This window comes from Mytilus trossulus, chromosome 2 (assembly GCF_036588685.1).
Source record: "Mytilus trossulus isolate FHL-02 chromosome 2, PNRI_Mtr1.1.1.hap1, whole genome shotgun sequence".
Classification (NCBI taxonomy): domain Eukaryota; kingdom Metazoa; phylum Mollusca; class Bivalvia; order Mytilida; family Mytilidae; genus Mytilus; species Mytilus trossulus.
In genome coordinates this window covers 30330157-30351159 of record NC_086374.1, presented here as the reverse complement: position 1 = coordinate 30351159, position 21003 = coordinate 30330157, and the positions used below count along the sequence as shown (strand labels likewise).

Here is a 21003-nt window from a genome sequence, read left to right as displayed (position 1 = left end):
ATCTATAAAAAAAGAGCCATTTTAGGTACTGACGCAATGTTTGGATCTAACTTTACCATGAAGAGTAATTAATTTTTAAAAGCCTTTATATATTTTTGAGTCATACTTATATTCTGTTTCTCCTATTTTTAGTTTGTACTATCATCTATTCTGATCTTAAAGTACAAAATATTGTTATTACTTTAGCATTGGAGTAATTGTTCTTATAGTGTCTTTTTTGTGGACAAACTCATCCCAAATGTTCCAATCACTGCATTGCTTATATTCGAACATAGTACATCTGGATTTGCATGCTTACATTTGAAAGATTATCTTTAAACAACTATTCCAATTCAAAGTCATGGTTAACAATATCTGGCTTTATAAATATTTCGATATGAGCGTCACTGATGAGTCTTATGTAGACGAAACGCGCGTCTGGCGTACTAAATTATAACTTTTATTAACTATTTACATCACTGGGTCGATGCCACTGCTGGGGGACGTTTCGTCCCCGAGGGTATCACCAGCCCAGTAGTCAACACTTCGGTGTTGACATGAATATCATTAATGTGGTCATTTTATAAATTTCCTGTTTACAAAACTTTGAATTTACCGAAAAACTAAGGATTTTCTTATCCCAGGCATAGATTACCTTAGCCGTATTTGGCACAACTTTTTGAACCTTTGGATCCCCATCTCTTCAACTTTTTACTTGTTTGGCTTTATAAATATTTCGATATGAGCGTCACTGATGAGTCTTATGTAGACGAAACGCGCGTCTGGCGTACTAAATTATAATCCTGGTATCTTTGATAACTATTATAGTCAAATGATATCGAAATGATGACCAGCTTTTGAATAAAATCATGGATCTTGTAACTTCATGATTTTTTTATTATAAATTGATGAGCTGTGTTGAAGCTTATTGTCTTATTGTCTGAATTTTTTGATATCGATAAAATAGTCATCGTATTACCCGATATACTGATTTTTTTTCGATTTTCTGTTTCTAAAGTTAAAAATTTTATTTCAAGATTGCTTCCAACTCATGAAGATATTAAATATTTAATGTTTTCCTTAAATAAATTTCCATTGATATCAAAGTATAGAACAATGCTTTCAATTGATATATGATGTTTAAATGACGTCATGTTATCGCCCAAATCCGAAACGAAAATGATCCTCTTGTTTTATACCAAGAACAAAATATATATTATGCATTGATGATAATATGGCGTTACCATTTATAAAATTTGTAATTGTGTTACTGATTTGAAATCAAACATTGCCGTAATCAATGAAACATTATATCCAAAATGAAAAACATGAATAGAAAAGACATTTTTGAAATTGCCTAATCGTTTAATTAATAGATGATAACATCTTAAATTTGTTACTACAGCAGTCTCAGCTACGGACCCTTTCCCTAGAAGCTCAAAACATATACGGTTCATTTTAGATGTGACATTACGTTTGCTTTGTTTAATGTGTTTATGCACCGTCTGCAATGACCAATTCAACATAATTTCAACTTGACATTTTATTTGTAAAGTTGTTTTAGCAAAATCTATTTCATGATTGGTACACATAACAATTTTTGTTTGTTAGAGTATCATTTTCACTTTAAAGGATTTTCATTTTTCGCTAGTATACAAACCAATGTTTTACTTCCTCCAGACACAAACAGATTATAATATATTGTATATACGCTTAGACTTGGTGACACATCACGCACTTGGTCGTAATTGTATCATCGCTGACATAATTAAAAACATGTCTCTAGTCCTAAGGTAAAACGTGCAATTTCTAGTTTGAAAATAGTACCTGTTTTGGTTTAATGCTTCTAGTGTAAATGTTAAATTCATGTATTTATTTTCAATTTTGATTTGAAGATGGTTTTAACAGGTGTACAATTAGTGAAATGCTGCCGAAGTTTTCATTTCTATATGTATTCCAGCAAACACACTTCAGTGATGTAACGTTGCTGTCGCATTGTTATTATCTTATTTCTTTGTATTTGTACTTATGGGAAAAAAACGTCGATAAATCAAACAGATCTTAAGTTTTATATTCATTGACATCTTCCAATAAAAAAAGATACTTAAAGTACACATTTGTCAATATCCATTTCAAGCAGAACAGTGTTTGCTTAAACGCAGCTTGGAGGCTTAATGGCAATTTAACTGAACTGACTACAGAAATAAATGACATTAAAGAAAAAATGTTATGAATGGGTCAACAAATGGTAAAAGCACCTTTGCAATACCATAAAGTCCTGCGCATTCTACGCTAATATATCTCAAGCTGATTTCCCATGTGAAATACAGACAATAAAAGCCAGGGATTTGTCATGACTTTTATAGATTCTGAGAGCAAATATTAAGCATGGTTAATTTCAAATTTTGTGTGAACTTTTGAAGTGATGATCTATACGTCGCCAAACAAATTAATGATACTAGAATTATTGCAGTTTTATAATTAGATCTTGACGGAGTTTGTTTTTTAATGTAATTTAAAATTAAAACTTTCATGCAAATGAACAGCTCGATATTTGATTTGGGTAAAGTTGTGATGACATTAACTAATACCTGCTGGTATCATCTATTTCAGGTCAAAATCAAATCACTTTGGCCTACATCTTACCGTTTTCTCTCTATTAATATTTTAACATGAATGATGATGTTTTAAGATACTTTATATATAGTCATAAACAACCTCAGGAAATGTGATATTTTGATTTGCATTTAGGTATATTGGATATTCAAAATATGAGTTAAACAACTTTGCATGCATGCAACTCATTCAGCCAACATTTACATAAACATGCAAGCTATTACTTTATATTTGTATCGTAATTTAGAAAGTATTCGGGTTATTGTTGTATTTGAACATGATTCCTTTTTTCCCTAAATGGATAAATCTGAAATGTGATTGACATTAAGACACTTTTCATAATGGAGAGCTGTCCTTTAGTAATCGACAAATTTAAGAAATGGAGAAAACAATTATTATTTGGTATGACCAAGAGGGTTGTATAGTTCTATAGTTGTCTCAGTGTGGTATAGCTGCCCACTCGCGGATATCTCTGTATACTACATAGCATGAATAACTTCATCATTGTTATAATCGAGAAGTCTGTCTTTAATGTATGAATAAACTCATCATAGATACCAGGACTAAAAAAAATTATATACGCCAGACGCGCGTTTCGTCGACAAAAGACTCATCAGTGACAGTGTACATTGTTTTTTCTGAATAATAACTTTAATGAAATTCGACGAAAGTTAATACTTATAATCGCAAATAGTCTTTTTTAGTGGACATCTGTTCAGAAAAAGGTAAAGTATTGTTTCACGAATTGTAGCATTAAGGGATATTCAAGTGTTTATTTGTGTGTAGTGATGTCATAGATTTCAACGAACGTAATCAATACATCACTGGTTCATTATCAAATCCGGGATTAAAACATTTACTAAAATGTCTCATATAGTAGACGAAAGATTTGATTATTAAATTTGGCTGTTCATATAGAAAACTTTAATATTAAAACCAGTATTTCACATCCTAAATCTTAAGATAATATTGTACTAATAGCGCGGAAATCACTATGTCGGATCTGTGGAAACTCACCGAACCTTTAAACAAACTATTAGTCAAGATGATGTTAGTAATGCTGATATAAGATCTATAAATATCGTTAACATTGGCACTAACAACAATTTTGTCATCAACATATTAAAACATAACTAAATTTGTATCTTTTCGATTTTTTTGTGATGTTAAAATATACATCCACGTTTTTGTATTCACAGATTGCCTTATCTATATATATATAACATGATATATACTTATCATAAGGTTGAATCCTAAAGTTCCTACTGCTTGTCGATACTTTTATTTTGAAATGGTGCGAGTTTGTCCATGACTGTCCATGGCGTTAAAATACCAAATCCTTGAGATGTATTTTAATTGATTTTAGTCTCTGATGCATAATTTTTAATTGTTTTAAATTGTTTTTGGCTTTTAACTAGCTTCTAGTTACTATGAGAACTCTCAAATCGTTCTTTCGTGCTAATTTGACCTGTTGACACTATTTGTATAGCATTTCTATAATTCATTTTCGACTCGTCCCACGAGTTTTATTATGAACTACATTTTAACCTTTAATAAGTATTTAGTTTGACGATAAATTTTGACTTCTGAACACGTACTATTAACAACAAATGTATTTATCTTGTTTAAAATGTTTACATCCGTATTCTTAACAACAAAATTATTATATTTAAATTGACCTATACATGTACGTTGTTTTATTTAACACCATTTTGTCTAATGTTACAGTTGTATCTTTTAACAGTCCTTACAACTGTTTTACTACCTGTGACGTCTCTGTTACATACGCACCTACGTTTTAATCTTGTATTCATATTGTGTCATACATCAAACTTAATCGTCAATGTATGTTTACAATGTACAGGTTTTGTACACACGTCTTTTTGGTCGATTTAAGCCCTTTCATTGGTTATCTTTGTTTGCCCTTTTAAGGGGTAATGTTACACTTCTCACTAAAGTTAGAGTGAATGGAGGCGTGTTGAAGTCTATGGAACTTTTTTGTAATTTTTAACTTTTATACATTGTGTGACTTAGATTGATAGATGTCTAATTGGCCATCATACCACGTTTTCGTATTAAGATTGAATGTTTTGATTATATATTTACGTACATATTGATAAAATATAGAATCGGAAGCTACGGTTTTAATAAACTGTATAAGAAATGATAGAAAGTGACGGTATCTTGCTTTCATTTCGAATAAGTAAATTCTTATATTTCGAATAAGTAAATTCTTATATTTCGAATAAGTAAATTCTTATATTTCGAATAAGTTAATTCTTATATTTACAGATTGAAAAAAACAAAAGATGTATGTTAACATCTAGAATCCGAAAGTTAAACGTCCAATTACCAGTTTATACACTGAAGTTTTGATTCGAATCAAAAGATATCTTTTTTATGTTCCAATTGATGACCAGTTTATGATCATCCCCTCCCATTAGGAATCGGTATTTTTTGACAATTCTCAAAACTTTACCTTTTGCCATGGAAACAAACTAAAAAGTAAATTGTGGTTTTCATTTAATAGATTAAAGTGGTATTGGATATAAACATAATTTATGGCACTTTTGAGAGAATGTATCGAACACGCTACATCGTAAAACATCTATTAAGAAACAGTGGAGGTGGAAAAGAATATCAACTAGCATTATGAAATATTCAAAATACTGAGTATAAATTTCAGTATAATGATTCAACATTTGTATTATTCATATTGATTGAGAAAACCAAATACGTTTAAATCTTCTACTGATTTCGTGAATATAATACTATCTGCCGAAGTCTGTATTTCATTATTAATGTAATAGGTGGCACCGAGGGAAATATTAAGTTTAAAAATAAAATCAATATAGATTTATAGCATTCTGATCGAAAAATAATTTCATTTCTATTGTAGATCACGATGAAGTTGCCGTTCATGAGAAACTATTCGCCAACTTATATTTTTGGAGTAATAGGGATTATTATTCTTTTAGTCAATGATTTCATTACAGGTATGTTTATTACATCGTAGTTGCATTCATTATTATTACACATTTTGTAGGGAATATTTTTCACAGTTTTTGCTACAAGTGACTGTATTAAAGCAACAAAAAATCATAATATTTTTCTTAGTTTCTCATTTTGAAGATTTTCATGTTTCCCCTGTTGGACGATTATCAAATGAATACCAGAAATAAATATTCAAAACAGACTCAATATTTCAAGCATTTTTTTTCTTATAAAATTCTTTTATTTTCCTTCAAAAACCAGACTTCCATGTAAAACTTTACTTTTAATGATTTTATATAAATATGTGGTAAATTCTAATACGGATACTAACATATGGCCGATCTAATCCATATTGAAAATCTACCTTTTCTTTTAGTTTCTTTCTTGGTAAACCGTGTGGAATTTAATGAAATAAAATTTATAACAAACTCTGGCGTACTAAATTATAATCCTGGTACTTTTGATAACTAACTACAATCATGGTATGAATAGTATCCGAATTTTAAGGGTAGTCTTTATGTACTCAATCTATCCCATTTTAATCGTGATCTTCGAAATAACTTATTTTAAAGGTTAAAAGAGAGAGAAACAAACTATTTTATGCAGGCACTTAAGTAAAACATGTTTACCTATTCATGAGTTTGTCTTTGCTTGAAACTGTGAACGTACTATAATAAAATTGTATCTTTGCTATAATGCACCAAAGTAAGGAAAAACATATTTGCAATTCCCTACCGGACGACATAAACAACGTCTTTATCCATATCCATTGCTGTCATTAGCATATCAAACTTTACAATTGCCATTTTTTTTCATTTAACTTAAACTTTAATGGATATAACAATACAAATACAACGTTAGATTGCCAATACGACAACTGTAAACATATGCAGTTTTACTTTTTGATCAGCAAAATTATTTATCATTTAAGAATGAAAATGAAGAAAAATATCCTTCCTTTATGAAATAATTTTAGAATAATAATATCTACTGCTAAATAGATTTTTTTTTATTATTATTACTCAATTAAAAATACTTCGGTTGAAGAATAACTTAAAATATTCTCTTATGTAGCTTTTTTTGAAGAATAAAAATCATATTCAACATAAATTTAAAAATATAAATCTATAGCGCCATCCACCTCTTCTTGTCATTCAGTTAGTGATAGCGAGCGGCCGGAATATAACGACTCGGATTAAAGTACTACCTTATACATGAAATATAAAAGCAAGGAGATGTGGTAGAATTGCAAGTGAGAAAACTCTTCATCAGAGACTACTTGTCATGTACTAATTGAAGTGCCGGATATATGTTTTTTCATAAGTATAATTGTATAGACAAGATTATTCTAAGAATGCTTAGACATTCAGTCACGATCATCTTTCCATTCTAGACATGTCAAGATTAATCATACCACCTATGTGTGTTTTACACTCTCTATGTAGCAAAGCATACGGGTTTCTAAAATGTATCACGCTAAAATGCTATCAATCTGAAACTATAGTCGTATAATCATCATAAAATTAATACAGTCTGCCTTTCTAATCATTTTACGGTAAACAGTTATCAAAGGTACCATGCTTATAATTTGATACACATAGACGCGCGTTTTGTCTACATAAGACGCATCAGTGACGCTCAGATCACAAACAGTTAGAAAACCAAACAAGTACAAAGTTGGTAAACACTGATAAAGAATTAAATCAAAACATTTATTTGTAAAAACATAGGTTTGTCGTACGTTATAAATCCTTGGTCCTACAACTAAATTGTCTAAATGGCCGTGTGCATACTGTATAACATTTCAAATATAACTTTATTTGAACTTAAATTTGAATTTCTAATGTATTTACTTTTGCTTTGTTGCAGCATATCAGAGTAACTACGATAATTACTTGCCAGACCAACAGGAAACAGAATCTCTACCGACAGACAAAAGGTATACCTTTAATTGGATGAGCATAAATTTAATAGATTATATTAAAATTTAATTCCTGCAGCCGATACTGGATATTATTCATTATTCATATTTCATATGTATATATTATTTCACATATGAACACATTTTTAAATACCATTTTTAATATTCAAATGTGCTTACTTTAAAACTTGCTTCAAAGTTAGTTTTTTTCGTTTTCCAATTTAAAAAAAAACAACACCAAAAATATAGATAAAATCTAAAAACTTTACAAAAGAGGGACGAAAGATACCAAAGGGACAGTCAAACTCATAATCCAAAACAAACTGACAACGCCATGGCTAAAAATGAAAAAGACAAACAGAAAAACAATAGTACACATGACACAACATAGAAAACTAAAGAATAAACAACACGAACTGCACCAAAAACTAGGGGTGATCTCAGGTGCTCCGGAAGGGTAAGCAGATCCTGCTCCTCATGCGGCACCCGTCGTGTTGCTTATGTGATTACAAATCCGGTAAATAGTCTAATTCGGTAGGTCAAATTCATGAAAGGGAAGGGGATTGTAGTTACGACGTGAGGAACATATCCGATATCATTTATAAAATATTGAAGACATCATGATACGTAGAAACGAATTGATGTATTCAACGGTAATCTATTATAACCCCTCGTATAAACGTAACCTATACATTCTTTTTTTAATATAGATATGCCATGTTATCGTACAGCTTCAGACCAAGAAGCCGATACGGATCACGAAGAAGATACCGGCCATATCGAAAACATTATAGGTACATTTACAAGTATTCTAACAAGTATGTACAAACACAAAAATAGCATCTACACATTTCTTTCGGTACTCCCTTTGGTGATATCTTTGCTTTTATTAAATATGACTTTCGGAAACATGAAAGTCGCAAATATCTTTTAAGTGATTTTGTTTACTAAGCATGTGCATGTGCATGGACTAAAATAGTCGGAATGTTTATCTACAAACATATATTGTTTTCCCACTTTTCACATTCGAAGCTTTATATTTGAAATAAAATCCACAAATGAAAATATAGAATATAAAAGAACCTATATTAATACATCGTAACAAAACAGAAAGATGTGTTTAAGAATAACTTGATTATATTTTGCGAATCAACATATACAAATGTCAATTCAATTAAGTTGCATCTTTCAGTGAAAACATTTTGCTGATGTGAAGAGTTTTGAAGTTACTGTAGAAAAAAAATTATAGGGAGAATTGTCCAAATAATACGTCTGTAATTTCTGATAAGTTTGCATGTTGTTGTCTCTTTCATGTGAATTCTTGTTTCAGTTTTTCATTTTCTTTTAGCTGTAGAAATATTTGTAGTATTATTTTTCTTATACATCGATCTTTTTACTTAAAAATAGGATTTGTGTTATATATGAGATATCGAATTTAGTGTATAATTTCTTACACTGTGTAAATTTTAAACGTTACTGGCTCCTAGACGTAGATCAAATTTCTATCCCTTTTAGATCGTGTTATTCATAATGAAGTAAATGTAAATGCCAGTACTCAGAATATTAAAGAATATTGACATTTATTTTATTCGGATATTATTTTTTTTCAATATCGAAAAGTTTTGAATTACTCATAATCTTCATATGCACTTAAATTTATACCATGCATGACATATGTGTATCTTACAGGTCACGATTATTTTGATGACAGTCACTTTTAAATTTTGTTTTGATTTTGTTTCAGTTATAGTCAAAATAGGGACAAGCCATGGATGAAACTTCCAAACATGTGGTGTTTCAGACGTCCATGTTCAACAACAAACGATTGTTGTAGAAAACACAATATTTGTGATCCTAGCGCAAAGCGTTGCATCGACTGCTGGTATGGTTATCCTTGCACAAGAAATGCTGACTGCTGTGAAAGATTTCCTGTTTGCGACAATAGGAGTAACTCTTGCAAGAACTAAATTGTTTCGAAGTAAATCAAACCAAAGCTGTGACACTAATCATTGCATGTGTACTTATTCATTTAATAAATGATTTATTTCTTTTATAGGCTTTGTTCAATTTTACTCGAAAGTGACAAGTCTAACAGTTGTTAGGGGGTATACATAATAAGTTTAGTAACCATGTTTCTAGTACACAAAATGACATTGAAGCAGTGTTTTTGCTGACTAAATGTTTTAATTTGACGAGATATCAGTTTCCACCTGTTGCAATATGGACACAACTTTGGAACGGTAAATGTCGAGACCGCCATAGGATTGTATTTAAAACTAATTAAAGATAACAGACTTATATTTTGGTACAATAAACACTGTTTCAAAACAGTGAGCGAAGGGATATTTTTATTTATACATGTAGAAACGAAGAAAAACTATTAATGTAACAAATAGCATATTCATTGAAAGGTAAAAATTCAAATGTTATAATCTTTGATGGGACACTTACTTTTTGAACCTTTTGGATTTTAGCTCTTCATCTTTTATATAAGCTTTGGATTTTAAATATTTTGGCCACGATCATCACTGAAGAGACATGTATTGTCGAAATGCGCATCTGGTGCAAGAAAATTGGTACCGTTAATTTAATTACACATTTTCTATAATAGGACCATGTGAAATTTATCCAAACAATCCTAATATTTGGATTCTCATGTTTAATTTATTCAAAAACTTTAGAATAATTATAGACTAATAATAAAAAAAAAGTGTGATAATGTCAAAGAATTAGGCAATGAAATTTTTCAAAATTACAAAGAGTATTTTAGTGTGATATATTTTTTTAAAATGAAGAATAATTTAAAACACTAAATGAGTGTATGATAATTTTTGCAGTATCTACCTTCCAGAAAACCCAAATTTTATCAGACATCTTTCTTAAATTCATGACAATATGAAGATACTGTTCCCTGAAGATAATTTACATTTACAAGGCAATCAAATATTTATTCACACATCATTTACTGGAGAGAAACTTCTGGACTTTCATATCAATTAATAAGAAGTAATAATCAGAATCGACAAAATTACCTGTACCAAGTGTTCTTCGTTTGTTTCGTGTGTTTGATGTTTTGATTTTGTCATTTGATTAGGATCTTTCCAATTTCGAATTTTCGATGGAGTTTGGTACTTTTGGTTATTTTACTTTTAACACCACACAAAAGATCCCATCTGCTTCCAACATCTCCATACCTTCTTGATGGTTTCGTGGTTATGTGATCGCCTCGAATGTGGGAGGACAAAGATTTGATTCCCGGTTGTTTGTTACATGAGACACAATGAATTTGTCGTAGTCAAACTATTTCTTCTTCAAAGACTAACAAGATACTAATGTATCAACATTCAATGTGACTAACGGTCTAAATATCAAGTGCAATTGTTTCCTTTATTTCGAAAAGCTCAAACATACTGTGTTTGAGAAAGTTTTGTGGTATTCATCGGTTATTTTGTTTAGATTTTTAGTGGGTTTTTTCTATACTCCTTCGATATGTGCCTTTTGATCACCAATAATCATCTTCCGTTTTATTTGCTTATTAATTGTTACATGAATGTAGAGTGTGCAATACTATAAAGTAGAACCCACCAAAAAACCGAAAGCTTATAAAACTACTGTGTTTTTACATTAACATAGTAAATTAAGTTTTTTTTTACACAAGCAAGCAAGACCACTTGAATATTATCCGTAGTTAACGACAGGAGTTGTGTAGGCTTAGAAAAACGATTATAGGAGTCAAATTCTCAAAAGGATAACAACAACAGGAGTAGTTTACTCATAAGTAAAACGCCAACAGAGTTTTGTTCTCATAAAGTGAACAGCAGCAGGAGAGGAACAATATGTTAGTACATCCACATTGCGTTCCCATCTATAACAACAACGACAACAGATAAGTTATCAAATACCAAATTATTGAATTGGCGCAAGATTCATTTGACTTCTTTTTATTTTCATTCACAGTTTCTTTAACAACGTTTCTTGTTGAACTTTGTATAGTTTATTTATCGTTTAAGGCGTTACTTGTGTATTGTTCGTTATCATTTTCCCTACTGTGGAATTGATAGAAGTATTGGGACTTTTTAATCGTATATCCGACATCTCAGTATACTACAAAAGAACTTGAGATTTTCCTGCCACAACGATCCTGAAATGTCAGAACTAAGAAGGAAGACGATGTAAGGGAATTAACTGCTTTGTACTTGGCTTCTTATGCACCAACAAAATATATTCTGTAATAGGTATATTATAAATGTCTAGTTATAAACAGCAAGAATTGAAATTCAGAATGAAAACAAACGTAACATTGTGTCAAATCGGCTTGTCCAAAAAATTTGTTTGACTTGGATGGTGGATATCAAGTTTTCACCCTGAAACTTGCAAAAAATGGCCAATTATGAAGCTGTATTTTTCTCTTGTATAACGTTACCAACGAACCCTTGAAGTGTTGTATTACAAATGTGATTTTCGCAAAGACAGAGAGAGCGTACCACACTTCTGCAATGGGTATCGAATTTTGACTAGAGTTTATGCAAACGTATATCTCCGGAGTACGGAGTTTACTTCCAACCTAAGACGAGTTTATATCACAGTAAGCCCGTCGAAGCGTCCAATTAATTATGTATTTATAATTCTTACATAGCCAGGAAAAAATTCTGTAAAATCTTTGTAAAGTCATTCTTTGTAAGTGTCTTTTTGACTGATGGTCACTTTTCTTCCTCTAATTGTGTGTTATATATACTACTAGTATACGTTCATATGTTGTCAAATGTCAGATCTGCTCTGAAAATATCTATGATTTTTAGAATGTTCAGTAATTGCATACAATTGTGTACTGTGGATTCATAACTATTCGTGGGGTACAAATTTTCGTGGTTTTCTGGGTACTGGTAAACCACGAATTAAAATATTCAACGAACAACAAATTTTATATAGGCCAGTATGCAGTCTTTGGCAAAAGCATGAAATCAAACACATTTTGATAGAATCAGGGTGAAACCACTTATCGAAATTCATAAATCGATTGAGAAAACAACAAATCCGGGTTACAAACCAAAACTCAGGGAAACACAGCAAATATAAGAGGAGAACTACGACACAATAGAAACACAAAACTAACAGTAACACACATATTAACGAACTATAATACAACAATGAACATTTTCCTGACTTTGTACAGGACATCTTAATAAAAATGGTGGGTTGAACCTGGTTTTGTGGCTAGCAAAACCTCCAAATGTTATGCCAATGTTAAATATAATTAAAATGACTACATTTTATGACATGACTACAATACAAATAAATAGGAGAGCATATAGGACAGATAAACACACAATAATAGCTACCAAAATGTACCAGGTTTATAATATAATACGCTAGACGCATCGCTCAGATCAAAAACGTTCAAAAGCCAAAACAAGTACAAAGTTGAAAAGCAGTGTGGCCAAAAGTTCCAAAAAGTTATGCCTTATACGCCTAAGGTTATCTGCCTAGGATAAGAACATCGTAGAAGATGTTCTTTATTTAAATAGTAAAAATATAAGCAGCAATTTTTTTCACTTTACTTCTTAATACATTCACGTGAGTACAGATTGTAATTAGCATAAATTACCTGTGTTTTTAAAAGAACTTGCGTCTACTAGTTTAATACAAATATTTTTTTGGAACACTTATCGTTCTTGGCTTCGATTTTGTATCCTTCTCGACTCTTAAATACTATATCCCGATTTTTAGTTATTAATCTAAAGGGAAAAAAGACATTTCATCTATCCAAGTGAGCAAAAAAGGAATAAAAACACTGCTTGAAAACACAGAAACTGCTTCATACCTAGATCCTGAACAACCGACAACAAAAGACGCTTCAACACAAATCTGTGTGACAAATGTTATAATTCTAGCTTCCGAATAGTAAATCTTCCTTTCTTGAGTAGAAATGTATAATAAAGGATTCTTGCTTCATGTGAGTAAGATGTGTGTAACACACCGTTTTATTTAAAGACATATATGACCAATAGTTCAATACAAAGAATCCCAAGGAAAGATGTTTAAAATCCAGATAGTCGGAACATAGTACACAATCATATATTATCAAATCGAAAAAGCACAATGATCAATAAACATGTATCTAGTTCACAGAAATCACATATTGGTATTTCATACATTTCAAACATATGACGTCACACTCGACCTCGGATGAGTCGAACTTCAGATGAGTCTTATACTTTCGTTTGGTCCCTTCGACTTCGACACAACGAGGTTCGACTGTACATGTTTACTTGGTGTTTCTGGTAAATTAATATCAAATCTTCTGTCATTCCTTGATAAAACTCTGCCATTCCTTTACCCAGGCATTTCTTACTTGAGTATGTGTTGTTCATCTCAGTTCTCTCTATTTTTTTTGTCATCGATATGTCCCTTATATGTCAAATATTATGGTGACATTAGTTGCCATGGTTATAGCGTCAAATGACACAGCTTCCAAAAAGAAAAAAATGTTTTTGTATCTGTTATTTACCTTTGTGTTTACAATTTCAGATGAAGTTCTTTAATTTTCATAATATATATTTTGAAAGATGTAGTTAAAAAATACAATTTATGCTTTACATATGTCCGACAGTATATATTGAAGACTTCTGTTCGTGCATTTGTTTTTTTACTTGAACCAATAATATACCACTTTGTTGAAAGACTTTGATGTTATTTTGATAGTTTGTAATCTAGGAAGCGCTTGGACAAGTATTGTGGTTTTTGGTATTGTTAGCACATTTTGAATAATATCTGTGAAATATATTATCTGCTTTTCCAGACTCGGACTATTTCAAGCTTGACATAATCTGCGCAATAAGTGGACCCTACGGACACTATGTGTGCATATCTAAGATCAGATAGCACTGCCACGAAGACGATATCATCTATTTGGATGTCATACGCGGCTTTGATTTAAGTTTATTTGAAATCATACATTTTAAAATCGTTAATCAACTGATCTTTATTTTCAATGGAAGCTGTATGAGAAAGGAACAAGGGAAAACGTTTGCAACAATAAAGATTTCAGCTATGATTAAACAATATGACATATTGTCTGGCTGTTTGTTGTAACCCTAAAGGATGCTCGTAGCAAATCTACGGAAATATAAAACAACTGCTTTTGAGTAGCAACATCTTTTTACAATGACAATTTTATTCTCCTAAATAAGAAACATGTTTATATTTATATATTTTCAAAGCAAAGGACATAAAAGTAATTTTATAATTACAGCGATCCCATTGATATCCATTTACAATTCAAACGAGAGGAGGAAAGTTCAACGGGACATAATTTGAATCTCTGACAAATTGATTTGGGTATCAGTATTTAGCTGAACATAAATAAGAGTAATTAATTAATTGTAACATAAGGTTATTGGGTCGGGCATTATTTGGGATAAGTAGTTAGTTGTACTTTCGAGATATTTTGAAGGGAACGTACGTGTAGCATGACCGCCAATCAATTTAATTTTGAAAATGGTCTATGACAAGCTTAATTTTGAATAACTGTTCTGACATAGTTAAAGAAAATTTTAATACATGTGTGATCAATCAGAAACAGACGAATTTTCGTCGTCGGAAGAAATGCATATACGTAGGCAAATCCCCAAATCCCAAATGTCGCCAGTCCAATTATTATTGTATTCTTCCAATTTATATTACATTAACAGCTAAATAGTAAGTTAAAAACTACAAAAAACACAAAAACAAAAACAGCAACGGAAGAGTGTAAATACTTACCGAATTTAACTTTTTATCGGGTTTGAAATAACATGAGGTAGCACTCCACAGTTAGAAAATAAAGATAAGAAATGAGCCACAAAATGTTTTATCATCTCCTATTCCTGGATTTCTTATACAGTAATCTAACTGTTTGTGCTGTACATGTGCATATGAATGTAATCAGTATCTTCCATAGATTTGATTTTCATAAGCTAAAAGGGTGAAAAATAATCCCTTTTATGTGTAACCATGGCAACATTCCACATTTATTTACCGTAAAATATTGCAAAAAGGGGGGTAAACATGTCACATACCTCCCCCAAAATTTGGATCAAACAAGAATTACAATACCTTTGAGTGATACCTTTTTAGAAACTGTTTTCATAAATCTTCATAATGATCAAATAAAAATGGGTGTCTTTCGCCTCATTTTTTCGTAAAATCTAATCACAAAGTTCGTGCGACAAAAAGTTGGACATTATAATAATTGCCAGACTAATGTATGGTATGGAAATACAAAATACGGACAGTCATACAGAAAACAGCCTATATTACATACATTATATACCTCTTGATGTTCATATAAACCCAATACGAAGGCTACTATAATACTCAGCTATCCAAAAATGAGTTTAATTGCACACTAGCTCTTATCTGAAAAATCCACAGGGGCCAAAATGCGAAACTACACACCTAACTGTGGAGTGCTACCTGAGCAACACGACGGGTACCACATGTGAAGCAGGATCTTCTTACTCATCCGGAGCACCTGATATCACCCCCAGTTTAAGGTGGAGTTTGTGTTGCTTAGTTTTTAGTTTTCTATGTTGTGTCTTATATACCATTATTTGTCTGTTTGTCTTTTTGTGTCTTTTTATGTTTCAGGCATGGCATTGTAAGTTTGTTCTCGATCTATGAGTTTGACTGTTCCTCTGGTATCTTTCGTTCCGCTTTATTATTAGCAAATTTTGGTAACCCAAAAATGAAATTTACATTCAATATATAATTTAAATGTAGTATTGCGTTTACATTTTGTCGCTCACCAGTTATCTTATTTCTATGAAAAGTGTTTATCGCCATTTTGATTTGCAGGTATATACACATATATGCTATGAAATACACTTTATAATAACAAATGCATATGAAAATGTACATATTAGAGTTCAATACACGTGTCTTTCGTTGTCAATATTAATTATTGTTCAAATAAAGTACAAATAGGGATAGCATTTATTTAGAATTGGTTTAATTTGCCATGGTTTGGTAAAAAAAAGGCAACAGTAGTTTACCGGTGTTGAAAAGTCATAAATCATATGATAAAACAACTCATAAAAAAATCAGCATTTTATGAAAGTTAATTAACAGAAAATGTACACAGCAGTGCTGACTATTCGTCTCGTGACTCATTCGGGGATGAAACGCCCAACAGCAGTGGCATCGACCCAGTGGCTGTAAATACTTCCATCAAAGATATTAGCCTATATTCTGGTACACCAGATGTGCGTTGTTTTTCTTCATCGCTAGTACTCGAATAAAACAAATCTTAGAGTTCTTTAATATTTCACATTTTATGAACACTTTTACTGAAAATTAACATCATGATAATTCAATGCAGCACAAAAGTGCTGACAACTAGGTTGATTTTTACATTGGCAGAAAAATACAAATGTCATCTTATCTGTAAAAAGTATAAATCAGTATTTTTTTGTAAATCATATACTAGTAGTATGCATAAAAGATGTCTTTAGTTTTATGAACACGTTCATTATACTATAGTATACCTGGAGCATAACAAGTTGGTGTATTGGTATAAATACTTAAGAGGCCAAACTATAATATATACTAGTATAATAATATTAAACCATACAATAATATAATGATGATTTTGCCTAAATTGAGATGGTATTATATTCGTTTTGATTTTATTCAACAGAACCTATTAATTTTGATTATTTTTTAGAATTATATTCATATGCAAATAAATCCATCCTTATATCTTACTGATTGATTTATGATTTATAGCAATAGTGAAATGAAGTATTAATTGACGTCACAAATTTGTGCAATTGCGAAACAAAATATAGACGTAACAATATGCAGACAAAACATACGAAAGTATCAGCTTTTCAAGGTGTGATTGTTGATATTGGTTTTAAAAGTAAATTTAGGTATTCAACATGGAACAAAAGATTAAACTTTATTTCGTGATGAGCACCAATTAGCGCGCAATTCTTTCCTAGATGTATGTTCCGGTAACTGATATTGCATCAAAGAATATATGTAGGTGATGATACATTAAAGACTATAAAATGCAAATAAATTTAACAAATTTTGTCATTTTTTGCTCGACAAGTTTATTTGAAATAGTGTGACAATGCAAACTCTTAAACAACTATAAAACAAATTAAGAAATTTGTAAAAATCAAAGCAGGCAATTAAAAATGACAATTATTAACGGCCATAATACGAATAGACAATATACAAATATTGATAAACTTACAGATTGAAAAAGAAACACTTTGTAAAAGATATATCAATACAACATAAATATAAACATGCAAACTTGCAAGGGAATATGTATACATTAAGCAAGAATAATTTTTTTATGGCTTCCACACAGCACTCATGCATATTTGATTGGGAGGTATTGAAATGTGGTTTGTTTCAATCACTTTGATTTGATTAAAATAGTTATTTATTTTCGGAATAAATTAATTGAATGAATGAATAAATAAGTGAATATTTTATTGCAAAAGCAAATATAATGCCATACCAATATATATATGTATAGGTCGACAATAATGACAGTAAACATTTAACAATACAATGAAGTCAAATAGCAAGCACAGAACTACAACAGTTATGAAAATATAATTGGTAGAACAGAGATCACAATCAACACATATAAAAAGGAAGATGTGGTATGAATGCCAATGAGACAACTCTCCACAAGAGACCAAAATGACACAGAAATTAACAACTAAAGGTCACCGTACGACATTCAACAATGATCAAAGCCCATATCGCATAGTCAACTATAAAAGGTCACGAAATTAGAATGTAAAACAATTGACATAATTTAGATTGAATTTACTTTTTAAAACATGTTTAAATGAAACTTCAACAATTTTAGATAAGAAAGAAAAAATTGTTCAACAATCTATTGGTATGTAACTTTGTTACAACTTTAGTAGGTAACATTGGAGACATATACAAGGGGACCAACATACAACCAGTTAAACAAAAATCATATTGTCACAAAGTTAAATAAATCGAATGCAATTGCAGGTGATTTTATCATTATTTCTAATATCTATCTTGACGTGTGGGGTCGTCATTTTATCTAGTTTGTAAATAGTAAAAGGTACCAGGATTATAATTTAATACACAAGACGTTTCGTCTACATACGACTCGTCAGTGACGCTCATATCAAAACAGTTAAATAGCACAAAGTACAAAGTTGAAGAGTATTGAGGACCCAAAATTCCAAAAAAGTTGTGCCAAATACGACTAAAATCATCTATTCCTGGGATCAGAAAATCCTTAGTTTTCCTAAAAATTTATAATTTTATATTTCGAAAAATGACAGTTACCCGAAGAAATTGTTTCAATAGTATCATCATACAGGATACTTTCGGTAATAGTACACCTACAACTTCTGTGCATAAGCTTTCTTTACTAGACAAGTGTAATGTATTATTACGACAAAATAAGCCATTATCATGTACAGTTCTTTTAATAATTTAGTTACTGATACAAAACTATCACCAACATTCCGTTTTATGTTGCCTAATGTGCTGGCACAGTTTTAAAATGTTGTAAATGTTCATTTGTATCAGTTTTCAAAATTAAACATTTAACTAATGTTCCTGTTTTTGCATTTCCAATTAGTATTTTGGGGTTGGTTTTTTTAGATAGAAGGAGCAAATAAAACGAGAAAACTAACAGCCAAATTTATGTACAAAAAAATGAAAGAAAAATCTGTAACGCACAGACAACAACTGAATTAAAGGCTTCTTACATTACAGGCACATACAGACTGAATGTGGCGGGGTTTCATATGACAGATTTTTTTTTAGCAGTCTATGAACAATGAAAACAAGATCTGGTGTATGACAGATTGAAACTATGTAACACCAGGCATCTTGTATGAATCATTCATGTCTTCAAACTTTCGAAAATAAAGCTTACTACAAATAGTGAAGCAGACGTTGCCGGAAAGTAACAGTTGCAGGCAAGACAACAAAAAATGTAATATAATTGCCAATGAGACAATTTTCCACCAGAGATCGAATGAAGAATATAGCAAATACAGGTCACTGTACGGCGATCAAGAACACCAGCAAATCAACAGTCATAGCTCGCTATATGCGATGATCTTCTACATCTGTCTTTCTCTCCTTTTTGGCTCACCTGAATCAATGGGCCAAGTGAGCTTTTCTCATCACTATGCATCTGTCGTCAGTCGTCCGTTAACTTTTACAAAACTCTTTTGTGGTATGATTGCCAATGTGATAAATATTCATAAGAGACCAAATGACACAGAAATTAACTACAGGTCACCGTACGGCCTACAAAAATTAACAAAGTCATATCGCATAGTCAACTATAAATGGCCCCGAATACATGTGTATACCGATAGATTTCTGACAATTAAGTCTGACAATTATCGGGAATAATTTCAAACCTAATTTAGTCGAATCAAAATGTCAACATTGTTTATCTTATAGTATATATTTGATAATATTTGCATTTATATTCGGTATTTCATATGGAAATAAATTACATTTAGATAATGTGTTTACTTGAACTAGATAACGTTTCTAATTATGCAGTGAAACTATTTTCATAGTACTACATGTAGTATACAAGTGAAATGGCATACACGAAAGGATTGAACCACTGGGCAGATATTCTAGTCGTCATTTTATATTTTATATCTGTCTTAGGTGTTGGATTGTGGGTAAGTTTTTGTTAAATTAATTCGCTTATATGGCACTAAAAATTATCTTAATTTTTAAGTATATTTCATATGTAATTGAAATGTTTTGCAGATGAACTTCGGGGGGTTTACTACAAATAACTTCAAATCTTCGCAAATCAGTTATTTGAAGTTCTTGCTTATTCACTCAAACATATTGGTCATTTGAAAACCCTTAAATTTATTAATGGTTTTCAATTAAACATGAAAAAACGGCTTTTATCGTAACAACATTGACTTTTTACAATACTTTATAGTTTAATACATCAAGTTTTATACTGAAAAAAATACACATCATGTTGTCTTTATCTACCAAATATAGTAACATAGTGATACATCGTGTAATGTCGATTTTTTGTTTCGTCACTTTTCTTCGTAGTTTGGGGTTATCTTAGGGGTGACAAATAATCTTTTATTTTTGTGTTCACATTTGATTTGTTCACATTTGCATAGCTTTTATTGTAGCATTATTGTTTTGTATTCGGCACAAAACTGTTCTAGGTTTTTTAAGCCTCGTGCAAAAATGATGATATTTTTTTAACTTTGACCTTATATTGTATATGTAAAAACTTCTGGACCTTTTTTCTTTCTAAAGTTATATTTTGCCACTGCATTTTCCTCCGTGCCTCATACTGCTTATGATGACGTTACAGCTAATACGTACGTAACAATAGCAAAACACATACAATATAGAAAGTATAAAAAAGAAGATGCGGTATGATTGCCAATGAGACCACTATCCACAAAATAACAAAATGACACAAACAT

General features: G+C 30.9%; 2 protein-coding genes across 4 annotated transcripts in view; both read left to right on the top strand.

Moving 5' to 3' along the window:
• The window catches only part of LOC134705034 (uncharacterized), a 33407-nt gene extending 23844 nt beyond the window's left edge, over positions 1–9563 (top strand). Inside the window, exons 1-5 of one of the 3 annotated variants that reach the window (XM_063563804.1) lie at positions 5180–5268; positions 5495–5591; positions 7459–7528; positions 8221–8328; positions 9255–9563. In XM_063563804.1, the coding sequence (XP_063419874.1) occupies positions 5501–5591; positions 7459–7528; positions 8221–8328; positions 9255–9477 (492 nt within the window). In that variant the 5' untranslated portion in view covers positions 5180–5268; positions 5495–5500 and the 3' untranslated portion in view covers positions 9478–9563. Of the gene's footprint in view, positions 1–5179; positions 5269–5494; positions 5592–7458; positions 7529–8220; positions 8329–9254 lie in introns of those variants that run through there. The other 2 variants (XM_063563805.1, XM_063563803.1) reach the window with 2 other exon arrangements.
• Positions 9564–20051: 10488 nt separating this feature from the next.
• Positions 20052–21003, top strand: part of LOC134706969 (sodium/glucose cotransporter 4-like) — a 28178-nt gene continuing 27226 nt past the window's right edge. Inside the window, exon 1 of the mRNA XM_063566368.1 lies at positions 20052–20217. Coding sequence (XP_063422438.1) covers positions 20131–20217 — 87 coding nt within the window. The 5' untranslated portion in view covers positions 20052–20130. The remainder of the gene's footprint in view (positions 20218–21003) is intronic.